We start from the raw sequence: 18,109 nt of genomic DNA, 5'->3' as shown, positions 1-18,109 counted from the left end.
TATAACGCTAATACATAAATTCAGGTGTCTGTGTGGACAGAGTACTCCTTTCATTTTATACTTGCAATCGCTTGACTTAAATTGGGCTGTGCTCCTGGTGTTGGCCGCACAATAAGCTAGTCAATAGCCAAGTGAGTGTAGCTTAGTGACGTGATAACCATAAGTCTATTTACACCATGTTTTCATATGTATAATATATACATATATGTATATTAGTGAAATGCAACGTGTTTTTTATGCCATTTATTGTCGACAATGCCAACTTCAGGGTCCACCCTAATTGACTTGCGAACATGCACACCTGATGCTTTTGATCGGGCAGGCGTAAGGTGTGAACAACAAAGGATTATACCTGCACATATTCATATCTAAACAATATATGTAGTTCTATAATAATTCTCTCCGGTGTGGGTCATAGTTGACAGTGAATAACAAGTATGTAGTTGAGTTAAGTTGAGGTGTTGAGGTCTTGGTTACTTCCGAAACTAACCGTTGTGTTTTAGGGGGTGTAGTTGTTTATTAACTTCGCTCATTTTCAGTTCCTCAAGGGCTCCAGTGTAGTCTGCTAACTTAATATCTAAGGTAACTGTAGAAAAAACCAAACTCTACAACTCCCTCATAATTCCCGTCCTGCTTTATAGTGCAGAAACGTGGACGATGTTAACAGCCGATGAGACGACACAAGAAGTTTTCGAGAAAAAGGTTTTGCGAAGATTTACGGTTCCTTAAACATTGGCAACGGCGAATATCGTAGACGATGGAACGATGAGCTGTATGTGTTATTCGACGACATAGACATAGTTCAGTGAACAAAAAGACATCGGCTGCGCTGGCTAGGTCATGTTTTTCAAATGGACACAAGCGCTCTAGCTTTGAAAGTGTTCGATGCAGTACCCACTGGTGGAGATAGACCGGACAGCATTGGCGTCAAACTGCCAAAAGGAGGAACGAATGACGCGTTGTTATAAACTTGGCTATAACCGCGTAAGCGTTTCCTACGCTTTAAACAGTAGTTTACTAAAGTTATGGGGTTTACGATTTCCAATAGACTTGGCCGGACCAACCATTCTCCACTGTTATTATTTATATTTTTTAAATAGTGAAGCTCCCACTACAAATCTTATCAAGCCAATGATCTGAAAGCTTTCGTAAGCTTGCAAATACTGATCAAGGCTAACCCGTAGGTAGAAAATGGAGAAAGACAAGATAGAGAAGATTGTACTGAAGATCAAGAGATCAAACATATAAAAGCTTTTAAAGCATTTTATAATAAATTACAGAAAATAGCGAACTAAGTCAAAATAAAAATCAAATAACCTTTGACAAGACTTATTTTTTTCCAAACAATCCATCTAAACTTTTTCGGTATATCAACCTCATATCTACGAACATAAATTGTTCGTTGATCGTGAGGCTAAAAATGTTTGACATCAAATATACTGTACGAAGTATTCGAAGCTTTACTGCTGGAATCGTTGCCAGGATTCCAGCTACATATCGCTTAGTAAGTTCTGGACGCAAATCTGGAGGTACACTGTTTTTAGCTGCTGAACTACCAAGAGCACTAATCTTCAACCCATTAAAAAGAACAAGCACTGTTGCATGCACAGAATGGATTTGGCGGGCAATCTTCAAAACTTGAAGGATTGTAGTTCGCAGATGCTTTTGGCTAAGAATATATAAAAAGCATGCGAAACTTCGATGGAAAAGCCGAACTCACAATTATCGACAGATCATTACGATATTCTAAGTGTCAAACTCATCTTCATTGCTCTGAAATTCTTTGGTAGATCCCAAAAGCAAGTATTAAAAAGCTTCGGAGCTAAATTTTCAATATTCTGTGATTATCTAAGTAACATCTATCTAAATATTGTAAGATTTAGCCAATCAAAATTTTAAATCGTGAAAATATTTAAATCACATCCTGCAAGTATCAGTCCAATCAATTTTCACAACATATCATTCCATACAAATCACTCACTTAAACCATGCGGTAATCAGGCATACCATCAATTTATGCCGACACAAAGCGCAACAAAATTCAATATTTCCACAAAAACTTCAAAATAATGCTCCGTTGAAGAAAAATCACTTATTTCCCAAATCAGCGCTTTTGCAGCGATAAAAAGCAACGTTAAAGTGAAGAGCGCACGTAAGCTCGAAGTTACGTCAAGTACTCAAATGTCTATCAGCGGCACATAACGACTTGCATATTCATATTTGCCACAATGCAACACGGGGAAGAACAAACACACACAAGCTGCTACAACATAAGGATGTCTGAAGCACACATAAGCAGCAAAGGCATCACCATCATCATCATCATCATCATAAATAAGAGCATCAGCGGCAATAACCAGCAGCAGCATGCGGCATAACAGCAATCATAACAATGCAACTATCAAATAATATCAGGAGGGAAAAGTGTATAAAATAAATTACTTGAGTGTATGCCAAAACGTCGTTAGTTTGATAGTGCCTGTGAGTTTTTGAATAATTTTTTTTCCGAACAGACCGAACTGCATGTAACATACACTTGGAGCGAGGCTTGTCTAAAGGATTTCGTGGTGGTGTGTGTGCGCGAACATATGCATAAGTTTGATTTTTGGAAATCGTGGGCAATCATAAATCAAATTTATTGCTTTAGTCTCATTGGAAGCTTTTAACATGCACATCGGAGCATACACACACACATACAAAGTGTGTAGAATATATGAATACTCAATTTATGATCTGAGCACATTGGTTGCCTTATCACACTGAATGCTGAATCACAAAGAAACTTGCAGTCATACGATGCAAGGCATAATGAGAAAAGCGCCTGGGGTGCTTTAAAGCTTATTACTCAATTACACAGTTGCTCAAAATGGATAAGTGAATAATGAGTTTATGAATGGAAGCTTATGCATAAGTCACAAAGCCATAAGGGTTTATGTGAAATAAGACATTATCAAACTTTTCACCTTTGCAAACAATCGAATAATATACGTTTTTCTTCTTCTTGATATTTCAACTCTTTCCTGAAGTTTAATGAATAACGTATAAAATTATCACATATACTCGTATGATTTATTAACAACAAAGCTCTTTGTCTAAATGCATCAGAGCTTTTATTACCAATTACCCGGCCACCGCAGAATCGATAGTAACTGCAGCTTGCAAGAGAGGGTACTCTAGCAACATTGACGGACAACAACCAACACCTATGCAGTGACGAATTGATTTCTCTCAGCAAGGTCCATCTCTACGTGATCATTGGTGTACTTAGTCGACATTATCCGATAGGTACGCATGTGTTGAGACCAGGGATCCTAGCAGTTACAAGTTTCCAAAGCTGTTTGGAGGTAAGCGAGGTAGAATCATCTAAGCATTTCCTCCTCCAATGTTCTACTTTTTCCAGACAGAGGTTAAAACACTTGGAAGGCTCACCTTCGGCGAACCTAGCGAATTGACTAGAATTGACATTAGCCAACTCAGGAAGCTTGTAACAGATTACAAGCGCTTTGCCGAATCACAGGGGTCTTTTTGATCCAATACGATTTTGTTGGTATCACAAATGACAGTGACAGTTCTCAAAACTGTCCAAATGAGATCTTTCTGCATATGCAAAGAACTGCCGTATAACCTAACCTAACCTAACAAGAACTATGTTTTCAAGTTGATCGCAGTTATATTGAAGTAACTACTATTTTCGCTTCAGCACAACATTTTCGTTTCACACGTTCATAAAACTCGACCATCTCCTTTGCTTGATAACCTCGAAACCCAAAATAGAACGGTATTGAAAATAACAGACATCACAAGCTTTTGATTCAATGTAATAATGTTGTTTTTAATGAATTTATATACTCGGAAAGAGTATAGAGAGCGACTATCTCGCATATGTATGAGTTCTATAGTCTAGAGTCCGCAAATATTATGTCGAGATCGGTCACCACATGGGTTGGCTACTTGACGCTGAAATTCTACCGAAGTTAAATCTCTCCCTGGTTCAACTGTATAACAAAATGTTTTAAACGCCAAAAAGCTTTTCTTTCACTTAAGACGGAGAAGAAGACCAGAAATAACAATGGTATTGCACAAATTACAAATTTATATTTAAAGCAGCAGCACCGCAATTAAAATTCCCTTCACCTCTATCTATTGTATTAATTTGTTATGCAAGATATTTTCTCCTTCGTCCAAGCCTTTTGTCTACAGCAATTTCTATACGAAATGAACTCTATATTTTCACCTTTGTCACTTTACCGCTTCTATTATTATCACTACAATTACAATGCTGCCATTTCCTTTCGGCTTTTCACCTTGTCTCATCTTAGATTGTGCAATAATTACGATTTCAGTTTGGCGCCCAGACACAAGAATAAAATAGATATTGAAGAAAGATGATTACAATGCTGATAAAATGGAATATTATGGCGCAATTAGAGCAAGTTTCAATGTTATTAGTATAATTGAATTGAATATCTCAACAAATAATGTTAAACTTTCGGCTTCTTATGCAAATATATGAGTTGTTGAAACCAATTTACAACTTTTAGGATGCTATAACTTGTATTATAGTGCATGGTGGCTTTTCACTCAGTCTTCCGCCTTTAAGAAGTGATTTTGAATGCTCCCTACAACACCAAATCCAGAAAAATTACATTTACAGTTTTCTGTCAGTCAATTGTTATTCATTCAATCAGCCAATGCTTATTACGACCGCCTTTAAAAAGTATCTACGGAACCATTTTTTAAAATGTAGGGTCGAGCCTTCCAAAATCTTGGAATCTTTAATTGTCGGGATCGGAGCAACTGACAATCATCCATATTCTTCTTAACAGGTTTTAACAGCGGAAAATGATTTTGGAAAATTTAAATATCGCGTGGCAGACACGCGAGTCACATTAAAATCTTAAATTAAGATTTTTTAAAGCACTTACAAGCAATTAAATCATGTTTAAATGCATAAATATTCATAAAAGTAAAAGCAATAACAACTTAAATCAGATTCAATTGTATTTATGTATATAAGAACAAGTTACGAATTTCAAGTTAGCTTTGAACTTAAGTCTGCCAACTTTCCAGAACATTCCCAATATAGGTACTTCACATAATTTTGGAAGCAAATAACGAACCGGTTCCACTATAAATAACCTACACGGTATTGAAGATGAACCGGAATACTGTAACTTAATTGTTTTGATAGGTTAATGAAGCCAAAGGGACTGAGTTCTGCAAGGAACAAAGTGCATTATTTCCATAGTATATGTCAACAAGTGGAAAGTAAATGCAATAATATTATGGTGCGTGGATCTAGCATCCATGTGGATTGCGGTCAAAACTATAATATCACACAGAAGAGTCTAACTTCGAAATCCAGCAATCTTTAGTTTACTGTTATATTTCTGACATAGAAGATATACATAGAATGTTTTACGATTTCGAAAGTGAACCCTCAATTAATACTTAACATATTTAGAATGTCACAAAAAAGAGGCAAAACCTAGGAAATGCGAAAAAATACAGATGGAACAGTTTGATTATCGTCTTAGGACTGGCCTAAAGTTGACAAGTGATTTGAGCCAATGATTTTTGAGAATAATTCAATATTGTATCGAAGTCTAATCTAAAATCCGATCAGACCAGATCCAGATATGACATTACACCCTAAATAAATAATAGGTCTTTAACAAAAACCCACAACCGCAAAAATGATAAACGAGTGAATTATTTAATAAATGTACACAAAGATCCAAATAACAATGTTGCATGAAAAGAATTAGAATGAATAAAATTAGCATAACTGGTAGAGCTTTAGAAAACTACAATGAGCATGAGAATGAAAAAAACAGTATGCGGGTCAGTCTTATTTTGGAAATCCCCAAAAAGCAGCAAACAAGAATCACCCTCAAACTTTTATAACCCACTATGAGACAATATTTTCAATTTTTATTACCGTTTATTAGTATAATTGACGACGCGTAACACGTTAAACAGCAACAAGCTTTACGGCCACATTAAAATCATTACAAATAGTCTAAACAGAATTGTAAATAAGGAAGGCAATCAAAAAGAAATTCCATTCAGTCTCAAATATGAGTCATGCATACGATTTGAGCGCTTTAAATGCCGCGTATTCAAAAATATAAACAAAGAAGCACGAGTACAAGCGATTTCAAAGAATAATAAAAATCGTGGCAACAATAACAAAATTAGTGGTGTCTGTATAATGTTTGTTGTGTTGTTGTTGTGCGCGAAATGAAAGTGTTATTTTGAATAGCTAAACTGGTTTTTCTTTCAAAAAGTTTATGCAAACGCTCAATAAAATTGGAAGTGAATTAACGGAAATTCGATAATCAATAAAAAAAAACAAAAGATTTGTAGTGAGTGGTGTTATTAATGTTAGTGGAGACTCAGAAAGTAAAAGATACAAATTAAACGATAGTTTTCGTGTAATTTTAGAGATTGTATTCGAATGAATTTTTAATTATAACTCACTCATTTTGCGAAAAAAAAAGTTCCCGAATGCTGCACTGTAATGTTTTCCAATGAATATTCTGCTTCTTGAAGTGATCATACGATCTCCAGATGTTCTGTGACTGTTTTGATATGATCTATAAGAAATAAGTATTGTAATTGCAGCCATAACCCCTGACAATTAGTCAGAGATCAGGAAATATACTTATTTTATTCGTTCGATCTCAAATATGTCATTTGATCTGTCAATAATTTGATATGAGATCAGGAAATATCCCTATTTTAGTGTTATATTTGAAGACCCGAACTTCAAATTGCAGAAAAGCTTTTTTGGATAAAAAAATCACTATTACAAAATAATTATTCTCATTGAATCAGTGTATAATATAATAATATTTATTAAAGAATGAAATATCAATAACAATAACATAAAATAACAGTATTGTAATGAAACACACAATTAAAGTTACAGTTTTGTATAAAAAATTAAATCAACTTGATTTCACTTGTCAATCAAATTCATATTATTAAAAATATAATTTATCATATATTTTGTTATCATTTGACTGACATTCGTGTAAAAACAATAATAATTCGCATAAAAGACAGACCAATCATCATATAATTAACATAAACGAAATCAACTCTGACGGACGCTGCTCATGCCAAAATTTATGGTTCGCTCAACAAATAGAACGGTACCGCCGCTGTCATTTGGCCAGTCACCCATTCAAATGATGCCGTCAGTTTGTCATATTATTAGCTACTTTATATTTGTTATATTTGGTTTATGCGATTTCATTGACTGCACACGAACAAAAACGGCGACAGCTCAGACGGACCCACAAAAAAAACAAAGCATGCGTTGGGTAATCATTAATAAAATGAAACTAAAATCAAATTGTATATCGAAAGTTAAATTTAAACAGACAGACAGACAAGTGTCAAACAAAAAGCAAAAGTTAATAATACTAAAATTAGTGTCGTGCAAATATATACAAACTCATTTATGTGCATACCTTATTCATAATAAGAACCGATTTGTAATTACATAATGAGTGAAAAAAGCTGTAAAATTGTTTAATTATCATTCAGTTTAATCAATTAAATCCAGAATTGCCCACCATGTTTAGTGTCAGGAAAGGTGAATTTAGGGCGTTGATGTGTTAATTAAGGAAAGATCTTTTATTTCAACAAAACCAGTTTTAGCTCAATTAAGTCAAGAATTTACAAACCAAAATAACTGTTTTTTAGATTCAGCCGGTATCGTGTAGTAAATATTTACTCAACTGAATTCATAACCTCAAAAGCTATATTGATACACTTTGTTATAATTTTCCAAACCAAATCGTAAAAAATATTATAATACATACAGTAGTTTGAAATATTCCCATCCATTATAAACAGTAATTTTTCAGAAGAATCTCAAAATGCCGATCTTAAGTCTTAGATTTCCTTGTGGATAGAAGAAACAGTACGATTTATGAAAACTAAGAACTGGTTAATGAATTCCCAGATCCATTTCAAATATGGACTCATTTTTCACTACGATCACTTCTCTTTAAATACGATATTCAAAGGATTATACCGTATAAATCACGTAGGAAGATTTATGATTAGTTCACTGCACTCAGTTGATAATTGAGATCACAAAAAAAACTCTCTTTACGATCCGTCTAGGAGATAAATCTAACATAAACTAATCTGCACTACAAAAACAAATATATTCCATATTCACAGATACAAACAAAACTGTAACTTGCTGATACATATGTATACCCGCAACATGTTGACAACCTCAAATAGAACTTGAGATCACGAACAAACTGTCTTTAGCTGACCAAGAACGATCCGTCGCGGAGATCGGCAATAAAATCTAACATAAACTAATCTACCCTACAAAAAATATCTACAACAAAACTGTAAATTGCTGATACATACACTCGCAACATGTTGTCAACCTCAAATAGAACTTGAAATCACGAACAAACTATCTTTAGCTGACCACGAACGATCCGTCACGGAGATCGGCAATAAAATCTAACATAAACTAACCTACCCTACAAAAAATATCTACAACAAAACTGTAACTTGCTGATACATACTCCCGCAACACTTAGCAACATGTTGATAGCCTCAATCGAGACTTGAGACTATCCAAGTACGATCCATCTGGGAGAGCGGCCATTAAATCTAACATAAACTAACCTACCTTACAAAAAATACGTATATTCCTTCCATATAGTTACAAACAACAAAACAGTAACTTATCAGCAATACCAAGCAACATGTTGATAGCCGCAAATGGCAATGTTGCTGAACAAACAAGTAATACGAGATGAGTACAACGAAAAAGCATTAACCGTCAAACGGTTTTGTGCTACCAACAAGTTCTGTCTCATTTGAAATATTTTGCAACAAGCTGAAGCTGAAGCCAGCAGCACCAAACCGATCAATTAATAAAAAGCCAAAGTCAAGCTTAAACCGAACGCAGTGTGCAAGCGACGCGAGTGACGGTAACAGTGTGATTATCAACGGCGACAACGGCTTAGTTGAATTTACGATTTTGAAATTCAATCAAATTGTATACGTAAAATTCTTTGAATAAAAAGGTGAAGATGAAATATCTATTTTTTGCCACTTTGCTCTGTGCGGGCATAGTTTTCTGTAATGCTAAGTTGGAAGAAAAATTTTCGTGGAAACAACTGCAGTTTGAATGGCCAAGTGAACAAGCTGAACAAGATGCCATAAGCAAGGGTCAATATGTGGCCGAGAATAATTTGCCTTTGGGCTTGGAGCGTTGGAATGACAAATTATTTGTCACTGTGCCAAGGTAATGTTTACAAATACATAAAGTGAAATCGCACAAAATTACATAAATGACAAAAAAACACAAATAAATATTAAGTCAATGACGCTTTGGTAAAGGTTGGCAACATGTGTGCAGATTTTTTGTGGCGTGAATATGAATAAGAATTTAAAGCAAATGATTTTAGAATAAATTCCGGCAGTTTCCATGAATAAAAAGTAGTTGGAAAAATAAAACTAGCGTAATTTAACGTTTAATATGGTTTATTGCTTTAATTGTTTGCGGTGTTTTTTTCTCAATTATACTTAATTTGTTTCTAATATAAATTATGAAAAAACGTGTTGCTTTTATTGAAAGCGTGTTTTATTATTTGTCATTGTTTTATACCGCAATTATTATTATATATACACTAAATGTTTGGCGAAATCAACTAAAACAAAATGGTTTTAATTTATGCAAAAAAAAAAAAACACAACTAAACGAAAGCCAGAAATCTGAACCAACTAGTTTTCACTACCGGTTTTTTTGTCATAGGTTTTAGTTTGTCAAGTTCATGATAAGCAAAGCAGTAAGAACCGCACCTAAATAGCACAATATTTATACATAGCAGTAAACGTATATGCATATGTGTGCATATGTAAAAATTCTACCATTTTTTAAAGAGATAAATATTATTTATAAACTAAAACAAATAAATATCTGTAAAAAAAATGTGTTACTTACCAGTTTTATGCTTTTTATAAAGATAATACTTTTATTGCAAATATTTGTATTATTTATATTGGCATTCATTTTATTTACTAAAACAATATTTCGAACAAACACTTTTATTTACCCACATTTTACATATATTTTAATTTGACACATATATTTTTCACACCACAAGATTTACTTATTTTTTAAATTGATTGAGGCTTCCAATGCCTTCTTTAATATGGATTTTAGGACAGACAAAAAAACAGCTTTAATTTTTTCACACTTTTCAGCCATAACTACATTTTTTTACCATAAATAAACCTAAGAACTTCCAGACATACAACTTTCACATTGCATATTATTTAACACATATTTTTTTCGCTAAAACACACATTTATTTTAGACTAAGTGAGGCTTTAAATGCCTTCTTTTTAAGGTGGACACACGCAATGATAATATAACACTTAAATACATATTTTTTAAACATTTCGAACATTTATTTAACAACTTCTATAATAAAAATAAAGAAATTGCAGCTTCTTCTAATAATCTTATTATACACATTTCATTTTTTTACAACTCGCACATATTTAAGATTACATAAATGAGGCTTCAGGTACCTTCTTTTATTAGGGGGACACACGAAATAGTAGTATAACACTTAATTATATATTTTTTATACACTTCGGTCAAATATTTAAGCACTTCAAGAGGAAAAAATAAATTAAAGCTTCTACAAATGTTACACATTTCACGTTTTATAACTAGCGAATTTTAATCATTAAATAAGGCTCCAGATACCTCCTTTTACAAGGCCTTTGGGACAACTTTAGCACTTATGAGCTCAATTTTTAACATATTTCAGATATTATATGATATATTGTCTTTATTAAAGACTTATAAAAACACATTTCACCTTTTATTTTTTTATTTGAGCACACTTTTATCACTACACAAGCACATATATTTTTATAGTAAATCAGGCTTTTTACTTTATTTAATAAGGTTCTGAGTGAACACATTGACAACTTTCACAATTAATTTTTCTTTTCACAAAATTTGCATTTTTGTTTTTCATTTTTTCATATCATCCATGCATTTTGTGCTGCTCCACTTTTTGCAGATTTCTTTTACCGAAATTGGCTTTCTTTTTGGTAGATAGATTTCTCTTTCCTGTTCTCATAACGCGTTGTTGAAAATACCGGAATTGCAGTTGTCCCGACAGCTAGCACACTTCCACCTTTCTAACTACATTTTCGAGTGCGCCGCAGGAGCTGTTTGTTTTACTTTATTTATATATCCAAACTTTATTTAAAACAACTTAATCGTTAGTTTTTAACAAATTATTACAACATTATCACTTCTTAACCGCTGCAAAATTTTTGCATTCTGTCATATTCACATATGGTACATATATGTACGTATGTACGTACTTATTTTAACACCTTTGCGATGTGTACAACAGAGCAACATTTTTCCAACAAATCTTCTGCGACAATCAAATTTTTTTCATAGTTCATTGAACAATCTATTCACACGCGCCTGAAGAAGAATCAGCTCATAGCGTTTTAAATGTTATTAACATCGGACTTATTATTTTTTGTCACATTTTACTATGAAACAAAACTTTTTGCACCTTTTAAAAAAATTGAATTGCACAATAATTCTTATCGTACTTATTTCAATAATTCTTTGCGGAAATGTCAAATGCAGCGCGCGAACGATAAACTAAAGAACGGATGAAAGGCATATTTGCTGTGCACTTACATATATATGTATGTATACATGTACATACATTTCAACTAACACTTTCAACATTTCCGTTCTAAGCAAGACACACACTTACACACGGATTTCCGATTGTCACAAGAAATTGTTTATTTTTGCATAGTTTATTTCATTGTTTGAAAGTCGTATTTCTTTATTTATTTTCAACAGAATTGCTGTTTAGCACCTACAAATTAGATTAAGAGTTTAAACGCCACTCCGGTTCTGTAAATAACGTCCAAACCCAAAATGAGTCACTTGCGCCGCTCCAAGAGGCTGCAATTGCTATTCTGTATTGCCTGCGTCAATTGCACCCAACTTTTTTGCTTAAATTATTGCTGCAGCATTGCGCTTTATATTCTTACACATTATTTTATAAAAACACACACTTTTTAACACTTTATTGTTGAAATTAAATTGCACTTACATTTTTCTGCGCTGGCTTGCTGAAATTAATTTCCAACTGTCAAAAGGCCGCAAAAGGAAATCATAACTAGTAAACAGAGATTAACGAGTTGTAATAACTGTTTGTTTGTTTGTGTATTTTTATGGGTGCATACCATACAAACGAGGAAGCGGTAATTATGAGAAATAAATAGAAATTTAATTAGCTATAAAATATTTTTAATATATTTATTTATGGGTTATTAGGTATGCATACAATAATATATATTATTTGTATAGCTAAATTAAATGGTTTATTTGAAATGATTACTCAGACATTACACACCTCATTAGTGGAGCATTCACAACATATGTACATACATACGCTTAGGTTATGTGTACATAACAGCACACATTCATTGGCTGAATGCTGCATATTTCTGCCGAGTCATTGTTATACGGTTATTTAATGCATTACACAGACAATTTATACAATATATTTTTATTTTATAATCAAACAAATCCATTTAAACAATTGTTAATGCCACAATTTGTGCCGCTTGTAACACCATTACCAATCTGGTAAAAGTAATGTGATATTATATTCAATTACTGTTAAACTTCTAATTATCATCGTGACAGCGCAAGTGATCTTAGTTCAATGCAATTCAACTTAATGGCGAAACATGTTTTGACCCACTTTACCCTTGGCGCTCCATTTAACCGCAATTTTCGGTATCGCCTGTGTGTTGGCGTTGAAGGAACTATTACATAGCTTAGCTGCCAACTTTGTACTAACTAATTTGAATTTCGTGGTTTTTGGCTATGCGCGTCTTACAGCAATTTGTTGTTGTGCGCTTTAAATTGCAACATTCTAACTGTAATTATGCAAAGTAGTTATTGGCGCAGCTTTTGCAAGCGATTCTTTCTTGTAATCGCTTACAATGGCAAATTGCATAACTTTACAGGTAACTACAGACAACCGTTACCTGCTCTATACGTGTAAACTGTTAATTATACGTTTGGCAGCTCTCAATCTGATGGGCAACTCAATTGCTGTGTGAACTCATCAACCGATTTGTGGTTGATTTGTAGTGACTTTGAGTTTTTTATTATTAGTTTTTTTTTATTTTGTTAGGTTGCGAAAGAGTTCATTGGAAACGTGACTTATTTGCGTAAAGTGTGTGTCTGTATGTTTATTTCTGCTGTTTGAGAATGGCAAACGAAAAGCTTATTTATAGTTTTTTTTTTTAAGTATTTGATATTGTCTAGTGCTCTTAGTAAAAATAATATTCATTAGAATTAATAAATAATACTTTTATAGGAAAAAACATATATATTTTTTATTTTTCTTGATTTTTTTATATTTTTATAAAAATTATGTAATACTGTTTCTATTTTATATTAATAATAACTTAAAAATAATTAAAATATTAAATTTAATTATTACTTGTTCAATAAAACAATTTTTAATAGGAAAATAATTATTAAAAATAAAACATTTTTTATTTTTTTTTCATTTTTTTAATTAATACTGTTATAATTTTAATTTAATAATAACTTAAAAATAATTTAAAAATTTAATTTAATTATTACTTGTTCCATTAAACAATTTTTAATAAGAAAACAGTTATTAAAAATAATATTTTTTAAATTGTTCTATATATTTTTTTTTTTAATTTTGTAACACTGTTTTTAAATTTATTTTAATAATAATAAATTAAATATAATTATTATTTGTTCCATATAATTATATTATACAGCATTAATTTACTATCGATAACAAACCTAAAAAATTTTCAGAACTCCGTTTTCTGTACTTGTGTTCACCCTGTGTTGAGAAACAACTCTTGATGTTATTATAAAATTACATTTCCCAGCGCCAAAATTTTTTCAAATAAAATAACTGTAACTATATTTAAATTAAAATTCTTATACAAACACCTTTTTATATTTCCAGATGGAAGGCCGGTATAGCTGCTTCACTGAATTACATTGATCTTAACACTGTGGATAAATCACCAAAATTGCGTCCTTATCCAAGCTGGGAAGCCGCTTCGCTACCAATCGATGTAGAACCACAAGAAGCCAAGACACCAGCTATTGGACGTTTGGATGCTGACAAACCACAGTCTGCCGAAACCGCATTGAAGGATAATGCCACCATTATATCTACATTCCGCATACAAGCCGATGCTTGTGATCGTTTGTGGGTTTTGGATACCGGGCTTGCAGATATCCTAGGCAACCCCAAGCAAATCACACCCAATTCCATCGTTATCTTCGACTTAAAGACAGACAAAGTATTGCGCCGTTTCGCCATACCAAAGGACCAGATTAAGGATGACAGTTTCTTTGCGAATATTGTAAGTGTCTGTAGTTTTGTAGATTCTGGGATTTACTAAACATATACTTTATGTCTCTTTAAGGTAATTGATGCCGAACGCACAGAATGTAATGACGCCTACGCATACATACCCGATTTGGGTGCTTATGGTCTGATAGTTTACTCGTTCCGTGACGATCGCTCATATCGTGTCAAACATAATTTCTTCCATTTCGATCCACTACAAGGTGACTTCAATGTTGGCGGTGTCAACTTCCAATGGACAGATGGTGTATTCGGTCTAGCGGTTGGTCCTTTGAAAGCTGATCACACAAAAGATATTTACTTCCATGCTTTAGCCAGCACCAAAGAATTCAAAGTCTCAAATCGTGTCTTACAAAATGAAACGCATGTAACGAGTCCAGCCGCTTATTACGACTTCGAATTTGTGGGTGATCGTGGCATGAATGGACAATCTACTACGGAAGTGTTTGACAAAGAAACCGGTGTTATATTCTATACACAAGTTAATAAGGATGCCATTGCCTGCTGGAATGTGAAACGTCCATACGATTTGGAATCACAAGGACTTATTGATTCTGATTCACACACACTGGTGTTCCCTAATGACATGAAAGTCGATAATGAAGGTACTGTGTGGGTGCTGTCAGATAAGATGCCGACATATTTATACAAAGAATTAGATCCCGCAGCAGTGAACTACCGTGTTTTGAGTGGAAACAATCGTGAACTTATCAAAGGCACACCATGTGAAGCTTAAGATTACATATTGACATTTTCAATAAAAAACGTTGGCAGTAGTCGAGCGCTAGTATACAATGAAATACATTTTTAATAAGTTTATATTTATGCAAAGCACAAATTTTTACACACTACGTTTTAAGTTATTGTTTTATGTGCAAAATTTTATTGTTTACTACTTGTTGAAAAAAAATTGTTTAAGCACGCATATTGTGATTTTATGGATGAAAAATAAATTACAAATATAAAAACATAAAGAAATGAGAAATATTATGGTTTTTCGAAAACACGCGTTTATTTCTGAACTGTTGCAGTGGTTCATTTTCATAAAAAAATTATAACGTTTGTTTAAAATTGATTTCACATCACACAAAATCGAATATGCTATATTAATTCACAGTTTATGTTTGCTTGATATTATTAAATACGAATACATGTAAAAATCAATGCCGTTAATTGTATTGAAGATCGTAGTTAGCTTAGATATCATCTTTAAGTAAATTGCCAGCCAACTCCACCTTTTCGCCAGGTTTAAATGCAGGCATGCCAATATAAGGACATGTTGAACAACGGAACGCATCACCCAAGTAGCACTAGAAAGAGCATTGTTAGTTAAAACTGAAACAAAATAAATAAATGCAGCTCACATTGCCACAACTGGATTTAGCATTTGCTGTGTCTGCCTTCGATTTTTGTGCTGCCTCGGTTTCAAGTTCTTCTGCCAAACCACAAGAACAATTTTTACAAGCCTTTCGTTTGCCAGTGGTGCCACAAACTGTATATAATGAGAAGAAATTAATAAAAAAATATGTATATTACACTGTCTATTAGCAGGCATAAAAAATTTTATATTCTCAACTCACCTCTTAGGCTTTCCGGATCCGGTTTTTTCTTATCTTCTTCATCCAACAAATCATCTTCATCGATTAGCTCTTCATCGCCATCACCATTTACTTTCCAAACTGATTTTGGTTTGCCATCTTTCTTAGCAAAAGACAGCTTGATAGCAGAGCCAGTTTCGTAATTTGGTTTCTGACTAGTCAATGTACCGTCATCCTTATTTATGCTAACATTGATAAATCCAGAAAGTTTTAGCTCTTGTTGAAATACTTCCGGTGTACCAAAAATACTGGCTAAATGTAGTTTGCCATTTGGTTTCAGTAAGCGTAGCAGCTTATCAAAAGCATCTGTCAACTGTGCGTTTTCAATTACAATTAGATCGAATGTAGATTCGCCGTAAGTGGCTACATTAAGATTTGTATGAGATAAAAATTTTATTGTAAATTTCAGCTGAGTCACTTGCAAAAAGTCAAGCACCTACCAAAAGTTAAGCGATTGATATTCTCTAGAACAATTTCACCGCCAGTTGCCTCCTTCAATTTTTCAGTACTAGCCTGTACAAGTGATGATTGTGTCCATATGAAAAGTGTTTTCGCTGCGCCTTTAAATTGCTCCATTTTGTTTAATAATAAGTGATTTTGGTGATTTATATATTTATATTCACAATCTGTTAAGATAGTTTGTGTATACTTTATAGATTTTTTATTGCACTCACGGCGGTATTAAACAGCTGATTTAGACACTTCGAATTATAGTTGTGAATGTACATCAATAAATTTCGAACATCCGCTCCAATTGCAAAAGTTCTGTACGATTTTGAAATACTAATTTCATCACACTACCATTTTGTCAAATTTCCAATAAAAATTTTAATTGTTGTTAATTAATGCCAGAAATTATTGTGTGGAACATACATATTTCTATAATAAATCTCTGATTTTACAATGTCTCATTTATTACCACTTTGTTGAACAAACCCCTTTCCAATTGTCAAAATTTCGAAATGTCAAAATTCACTTGTCGTTAGTCTGGCAACACCTTTTCTCTCTTTCTCGACTCCATCTTGGACCGCGTGGACATCTTTTCCTAAAGGTTAGTGAATTTTCTGTGATATTTCGTGAAAAAGTGCTTAAATATCACCAAATTCACGCTAAAAATATCTAATCAGAGTGCATAAACAGCAATGTGAATACCCAATTATGAAATTCATACTAAATATTTGTGATTTTTGCAGGCAACCAAGACAAGCAAAAATATGACCAATTCAAAGGGTTATCGTCGCGGCACCCGAGACATGTTCTCGCGCCCCTTCCGCAAGCATGGTACCATTCCCTTGTCCACTTACATGCGTGTGTTTAAGAACGGTGATATTGTCGACATTAAAGGACATGGTGCCGTACAAAAGGGTATGCCCTACAAAGCATACCATGGCAAAACCGGTCGCGTATACAACGTTACTCCACATGCTGTCGGTGTCATTGTAAACAAACGTGTGCGTGGTAAGATCCTACCCAAGCGTATCAATGTACGTATTGAACATGTGCACCACTCCAAGTGCCGTGAGGACTTCTTGCGCCGCGTTAAGGAGAATGAACTTAAGCTGAAGGAAGCTAAGGCTAAGGGTGTGTATGTTAACTTGAAGCGTCAACCAAAGGCCCCAAAACCAGCGCATTTCGTTAAACAGATTGAGGAACCAATCCAATTGGCACCAATCCCATACGAATTCGTTGCTTAAGCGAGACATTTTTTATGTATGTAAAATCTAATTTTTAGAAACTATGAAAAAATAAATAGAAACATATTCTATGGAAACTGAACTTGTTGAACTTATTATAATCGGACAGTGTGGGAGTTGATGCAGTAAAGTATCTGAATAAATTATTAAACATTTCCATTTAAACCTAGCTTCGTTTTGTTAAATTAACAATGGCATGAATTATGTCTAATAGAAAACCTAAATTGTTGTTAAAAATTTTTAAAAAGAGAAAGAACGATTTTTTACATAATTAGTTAGATTTTTATATTTTTCATTTAAAATAGATATGAACCATTACAGTTTAAAC

General features: G+C 33.3%; 3 protein-coding genes across 3 annotated transcripts; 2 read left to right on the top strand and 1 right to left on the bottom strand.

The window, feature by feature from the left end:
- Nucleotides 1-8,929: 8,929 nt before the first annotated feature.
- LOC105217622 (protein yellow) lies at nucleotides 8,930-15,474 on the top strand. Its single transcript, XM_029043648.2, has 3 exons — nucleotides 8,930-9,295; nucleotides 14,079-14,484; nucleotides 14,548-15,474. Exons 1-3 carry the CDS (start codon nucleotides 9,081-9,083, stop codon nucleotides 15,223-15,225), a joined length of 1,299 nt encoding a protein of 432 aa, XP_028899481.2. The 5' UTR covers nucleotides 8,930-9,080; the 3' UTR covers nucleotides 15,226-15,474.
- Nucleotides 15,475-15,476: 2 nt separating this feature from the next.
- On the bottom strand, nucleotides 15,477-16,835 carry LOC105217624 (anamorsin homolog). The gene is made up of 4 exons (XM_011192708.3): nucleotides 16,528-16,835; nucleotides 16,070-16,450; nucleotides 15,854-15,981; nucleotides 15,477-15,799 (listed from the first exon to the last, which is right to left on the bottom strand). The coding sequence occupies exons 1-4, from the start codon at nucleotides 16,661-16,663 to the stop codon at nucleotides 15,686-15,688; spliced, it is 759 nt and encodes a 252-aa protein (XP_011191010.1). The 5' UTR covers nucleotides 16,664-16,835; the 3' UTR covers nucleotides 15,477-15,685.
- Nucleotides 16,836-16,979: 144 nt separating this feature from the next.
- Nucleotides 16,980-17,863, top strand: LOC105217625 (60S ribosomal protein L21). Its single transcript, XM_011192709.3, has 2 exons — nucleotides 16,980-17,138; nucleotides 17,281-17,863. Exon 2 carries the CDS (start codon nucleotides 17,302-17,304, stop codon nucleotides 17,779-17,781), a length of 480 nt encoding a protein of 159 aa, XP_011191011.1. The 5' UTR covers nucleotides 16,980-17,138; nucleotides 17,281-17,301; the 3' UTR covers nucleotides 17,782-17,863.
- Nucleotides 17,864-18,109: the final 246 nt, after the last annotated feature.

This window comes from Zeugodacus cucurbitae, chromosome 3 (genome assembly GCF_028554725.1).
Source record: "Zeugodacus cucurbitae isolate PBARC_wt_2022May chromosome 3, idZeuCucr1.2, whole genome shotgun sequence".
Taxonomy (NCBI): Eukaryota; Metazoa; Arthropoda; class Insecta; order Diptera; family Tephritidae; genus Zeugodacus; species Zeugodacus cucurbitae.
The sequence above is the reverse complement of the archived record's forward strand: the minus strand, read 5'-3'. Positions and strand labels throughout refer to the sequence as shown.